This window comes from Haliaeetus leucocephalus, unplaced genomic scaffold (genome assembly GCF_000737465.1).
Source record: "Haliaeetus leucocephalus isolate CR32 unplaced genomic scaffold, Haliaeetus_leucocephalus-4.0 Scaffold506, whole genome shotgun sequence".
Lineage (NCBI taxonomy): Eukaryota > Metazoa > Chordata > Aves > Accipitriformes > Accipitridae > Haliaeetus > Haliaeetus leucocephalus.
The window spans coordinates 4,723,383-4,729,382 of NW_010972942.1; the positions used below are offsets into that span (position 1 = coordinate 4,723,383).

The 6,000-nt window shown below is 39.5% G+C and overlaps 1 protein-coding gene across 1 annotated transcript in view; it reads right to left on the reverse strand.

Annotated features, from left to right (window-relative positions):
• CRISPLD1 (cysteine-rich secretory protein LCCL domain containing 1) overlaps positions 1-5,240 on the reverse strand; it is a 42,708-nt gene extending 37,468 nt beyond the window's left edge. The window contains exon 1 of the mRNA XM_010575870.1: positions 4,918-5,240. Within this exon, the coding sequence (XP_010574172.1) occupies positions 4,918-5,175 (258 nt within the window). The 5' untranslated portion in view covers positions 5,176-5,240. The remainder of the gene's footprint in view (positions 1-4,917) is intronic.
• Positions 5,241-6,000: the final 760 nt, after the last annotated feature.

Here is a 6,000-nt window from a genome sequence, read left to right on the forward strand (position 1 = left end):
AAAATGAAGCTATCATGAGATAAAGAAAAAAAGTGATAAAAGACAGAAAACAGATTTAAGAATACAAAATAATTTTTCAAATTCCCGGCAAGATGTGTCCATGGTCCTCTAATATATACTTACTTCACAATAGCCCAGGAAAAGGGAATGCAAGATGGTATTAACTACTTAAGGTAGTTAAAAACAAGATAGGAAAATAAAAGATAGAGATAGGAGACCCACTAAGTGATTGGGAGACAAAATGATAGATAGCATTCAATGCGAACACATGCAAAATAATGAGGAGATTACTGGAGATTACAGCCATCTATACATACATTGTAGTGTAGTAAATGACCTCTTAGCACACTGGAAAGATCTTGGAGTGACTGTAAATAGCTCTATGAAAATGTTGGCTTTGGTTTAGCCACAGTCAAAAAGTAAAAGAATGTTAGAAATTACTAGGAAGCCAAAAAAAGAAAAAAACCCCAACTTTATCAATTTGCAGTATGCCATAACTATCAACAGTTTGGGTTGTTCCCTTTGAATTAACAGGAAAACAGTAGAACCATAGCAGATAGAGAAGGAAAACAAAATGGAATAGCTTTTCAGATAGAACAGTTTTCTAGTTAAGAGCAGTAAGGACTCTTCAGCTGAAAAAAATGTGATCACTGAGGAAATTATTATTTCTTACAATAAAGAAAAACAAGGCATCAAAAAAAAGAACATGTTTAAAGCAAAAAAAAATACTTTTTCACACAGTGCATAATTAAATTTATAGAGCTCTGCAATTTGATGCCATGGATTCAAAGAATACAAATGGACTCAAAAGCATCCAGATTCATAAAACAAAATTCCATCTAAAACTATTGGACACAAAAAGTATAACAGCAGATTTAGGAAGTCCCTAAGCTGCTGTTTGTTGGAAGCTGGAGGGTTTTATTGCAGAAGTTTCTCTGTTCACATGCTCTATTCTTATCCTCTTACCCTAGGAATCTATTATTGCTCACCACCAGAGCCACAGTACTTCAGAAGATGAACTTTTCATCTGGCAAGTTCAGCCAGAAAACCATGAGAACGTTCTGTTCATTAGACATATCTACGGTGAAACGTTCTGCAGCTAGTAACTTTAGGTCTCTGAACTGTGATAGCCCAGTACCCTTTTTCTTTTTCAGGGCATAAGGGGAGAGTGTACAGCTGTACAGAAAATGAGTAATTCAACCTTTTTGTTTCCCTTTTTTTTTAAATAGAACCAAGACCTTCTATGCTGGAGACCATCCTCAAAAGCTTTTCTCCTTGCACGACTTAAACCAAAAAGTGGCATTAGCCCTGCAGTTCTCTCAAAGGTAAGGCTGGACTTTGCAAGTAAGGCATATAACCAATAGCTCCCACCCAAAGTGTGGGTCTTCATCCCTCCCATTCGTTAGCTATGCATTCCCACCCTCTTTTATCAGCACTGGTACTCATCTGATTCAGCCATGTAGGGAGCTGGTTTCATGACTCAGACTGGAAAAAAAGCTAAAAAATTAAATTAAAAAAAATAAAATATGATTCTTTAAGTCCTTGCATCAGTCTCATCATCAACTTAGATACGTGCCAGCAGCAGGAGCAGGACAGAGGCATTTCAGCCAGAGCCCCCTGTTCGCTTAGCTTCGTTGCTACACTCTAACAGTGCAATGAGAGCATGCAGGCCCCAGATACCTTCTCCCAGCCCCAAGCACTCTTGGAGATCTTAAACTTTTCAACTATACAACAGCCTACTAGAGAGACAGTTGTACCAGTGAGGCACTGGGACCATTTGGAGTCAGTAAGACATAGAACTTCACTTCCACAGGCAGAGCTAGCTCTATTTACAAGGAAAAGGTTTTACTAGTACAAGGGGCAGCTTACAGTGACATGGCAGTGCCCGCAGCGGGAGATTTTTTTGCCAGCATGTCTATACTAATAAAGCACCCCCAAAGTGGACAAAAGTATTCCAGCTGTACTTATCTAGCTCACTAAACATCAGGCAAACATCTAGAGGGATTGTTTCCCTATGCTGGAGCACTGGAACGCACCTTTGGTAAGACCCAATGTATAACATTGCAAGGGGTTCTTTTAGTGGTATGGGTCTATCTGCTGAAACTTTTTTTTTTAAATTAAACATCCCCATTTATCTTAATCCTTTATTTTACAAAAAAAAGCCAAGTACAATTTTAATTCGACCAATACTTAGGTGTTTGAACTTTCTGTCATCCACAAAACTGACGCAGAGGTGACAGACCCTTGGAAAAGCAGATCTAAGTGTGCTCATTTCTTTATCTGGAAAAGTGGGACTTGTCCATCCTGTTATTAATATACATCTAGAAAAATAAAGTGACTATTAAATGTCAAAACAGGCATTTGTTTTAATTATGCACAAAAAGCTAGCAGTAATAGTTATACAGCTGTATCTGTCAAAAGCTATAAAATGATAGAATGGAGTTTGCTTCTGTAATTTATTTCTTGCATCTGTGCACTATGATAATGACCAGATATTAGTTTTTCCAAAGGAATCTCTTTACACAAAACAAATCATGCTTCCTTAATGGGCTATCATTTATTGCTCCTTCTTTGCTGTTCAATCTGTGGCTCCACATCACATTTACAATTTTGTACTCAAATTTCACTCTTATTAAACAATAAAACAGCCCTGATTCCTTTATGACACCTCGTATAGTAAAGAAGGTGGACAATCACACAGTCACAAACTGTGTCATAAAAATATATGCGCAATCAGAAATCCCGTCATTTCCTCCTTCTGTTCAAGCAGTGGAGGGCTCCTGCTGACTCCTAAACCATCCTCTCGCAGTTCTCAATGCTGACTCCTGCCTGCTTCCTCCAGGTACAATCTCCCTTCCCACTCACTCCCAGGCTTAGTCTTTTTAAGTAGCCTCTTAGCAAATTTCTGTGTTCTTACCCTTCCTCCATAAACTCCTGCTCCCAGTTTCTTTCTGCCCAGAGACTCAGTTCTTCCCCTAACCACATCTATTCATCAAGTGCTCTTTACCTCCATACCACTGATTTCTCAACACCTTCTTGACCAGACTCTCAGCCTCTCTCCATGCCCTTCTTATGGGTCCCTGTCCCTGAACATGCTTCCATCCCTTTGACCAGACCCTTTACACAGACCCCTTGCATTCACAAATCCCAAACTCTTGCCCATCCCGATCCCCGATTCCCTTGGATATTACACCAAAATTGAAGCCCAATCTCTTGAAAGCTGCTGTTGCGTTCTGAATAAGGGGACATAAGAATATCTCCTCAACATTAAAATTGGGTAATCTCTTTTCCATGCTACTTGTACTCTCGGTCAGAGGTCATAGGGGAGCACAGAAAAAACAACAAAACCCAAAACACTTGTTCCAGATGTAGACCTAACACAAAGTCTAGGCCAAAGTGTGTGCAGTGCAGGAGGAACCTCTTAAGTATACAGCTGTCAAAAATCTAACTCCAATGAGTACATCGAAATTCTTCTTTCCGACATATGTAACACAGGCAAATATAGAATGGCATTAGGAATGGAAAAAGGCACATAACTAAAGAGTCAAAACTACCCTTTTGTAGAATCTTGGGAAGAAGTTTTGTGGTATTTTAACATGCGAAAGCAATACAGTCTTCCCTATTCTCATTTTACAAAAAGGCTGGACAGCTTTTCCTTAAGTTTTCCAGAAATAAATCAATCTGAGTTACTGGGAACAAAAAGGTAATCTATATTATAACAAGGTCTGAAAAAGTCACAACAGAAAACAAAGTTTAAGGATATGTGTAGACAATTGTAACTGAAAAGGTTAAAGGGGTTTCAGATATTATCAGCCCTTTTTCTGGAGATGAAATGTGGTAACTAATTCTCTGATGGCCCTTAGTCTAATATAGTAACACTCATACAGGTAAACTTAAGTTAAACTACCTTTATGGATGGTTTAAGCAAGCGTGGTTTCTCCAGGACACATATATGCTCAGTTCAATCAGATCTCCAAGTTGAGAGACATCACTCCAAGCTGGGAAAGATATCTTTATCTTGAAGTGTGTTAATATGATCCTCTGTCATAACCTTACAAGGGAAAGTGTCAGGAAACCTGTGTAATATTTGGTATAAACAATCCAACTGTAGTAATGCTATTTCTTTTGTGCCTGGGCAGATAAACAAATAATACACAGTGTAGACACAGGAAAGGGATTTGAGCTTTCCTGCAGCAACAAGAATACAGAGGAAAAACTGCCCATTCTTGTCAGACCTCTGGACTTCTTAAAAGCCCTAATGACCTGATTTGATCTAATTAGCAAGGAGGGAGAGAGTTAGCCTTGAACTATGGCATAAAATCAAAGTTCAAAAACATGGGGGATTTAAGTCTACTAATAACAAACCAAATACAGAGGCTTCTTAAAGGCAAAACACAAACAGAAATTATGTATTACATTATTAATCTGTTAAACACAGGAACATACAGGACTTCAGTCCAGTAACACATGCCAACTTAAATACAAGACTTTCTTGTTATAGGAGCCTCATTTTGCCCAGAAATTCCGTCCAACCTAGAAGCGTGGGAGAGAATCCATGTTATTTTGAAACTTCATAGTTCAGTACTCTTCTTAGATGGTAAATTCTTAGGTGACAATCAACTATTTTGAGTAATGCAATTTTGGAAATTGGCCCCTAACACTGAGGAACTGCCAGTTAAATTCAGGAGAGCTATGAGAGATTAAACCCATTAATATCTATAGAACATGACATTTGATCCACAAACAGGCATTTTTATCACACAGTTCGCCCCTGTACAAAAAAAAAAGACAAACGAGTAACAAGTGCTTTAAATGAGAAAACAAGCAAGCTAAGACTGAAAGTATGCTGTTTTATAAAGTGACAGTAACTATTCTAAGAACATTTCTTTCTGCATGTCGCTATCAGTTTTTCCTTACCATATATTCCATATTGGAAGCTGGTGGATACACCTGACCCCGTAATTTATTATGAAGATCCAAGATACTCTGCATATCACTGTCTGTGATAGCCCTTTTCCCTCTCTGCTTGGCGATCCACCACTCACCATCTTCATCCATGTACTTTTCCAAAAGTTCCTCTAAGAGCGTGGCATTGGGAAGAACCATTGCAGAAACTGCTTGAGCTATGAATAGCAAGGTAGTTACTCTGAGCCATTCCTGTACTACATACTTCATGATGAATGATCTCAAAATGTTCAGGAGTTAGCTCCAAGACAAAGTCTTTCTTCCAGATCTGTTGGCTGTAAATGCATAAGAGAGAGTAATGTAATTTGGAGGTTGAAGTACTGGCCTGTGTGAACTTACTAAGCAACAAAACCTGTAGTTTGTACGGAGTTTGCCACTGTTGTTTTAGGGGGAGAAACCAGGATGCTACTTTTTTTTTTACTCTACTAAGTATACACCATGGATTTGGGAAGATGGCTTATCTCCAACCTCATGAACTTCAGTCTGTTCAACTGGTTTTATATAGTACACTGGCATGCGCATTTCACTGCCTGCATGCAAGACAGCATGCTTTTCCTATCTACTTAAAAGGAGCCAGACATCAATGAAGATTAGACTGCAGATAACGTCTCCCAGTATTGGAATTTAAGAACAAAAAGGAGTTAAAAGGCTTGCATCCATTGCCAAAATGGGAACTGAAAACCACAGTGAAGTCGATAAGAAATACCCCCTCTTGGTGCATTTCAAAATACGACTTTGACTGAAGCTTTTGTTCTAATAAAACTAAAGGTAGTCAACTCGGACAAGCAAGTGGGGGGCGATGGGGTTATCCTATTCACCAAACAAAGGAAAGCACAGATAGCTCTCAGAAGTAGCACCACTTCCAAGAACACAGTATTCCGACACCGCCTATTACAGGACTGAGTGCTTTAGGTAGGAAAGCCACGCTCGCTCCCTCACCCTGGGTGAAAGAGCGTGCAGCCCGCCACGCCGGCCGCGCCGGACCCGGCCGCTGCGAGGGGAACAAAAAGAGGCGACGGGGGCAGAACCGGGCTC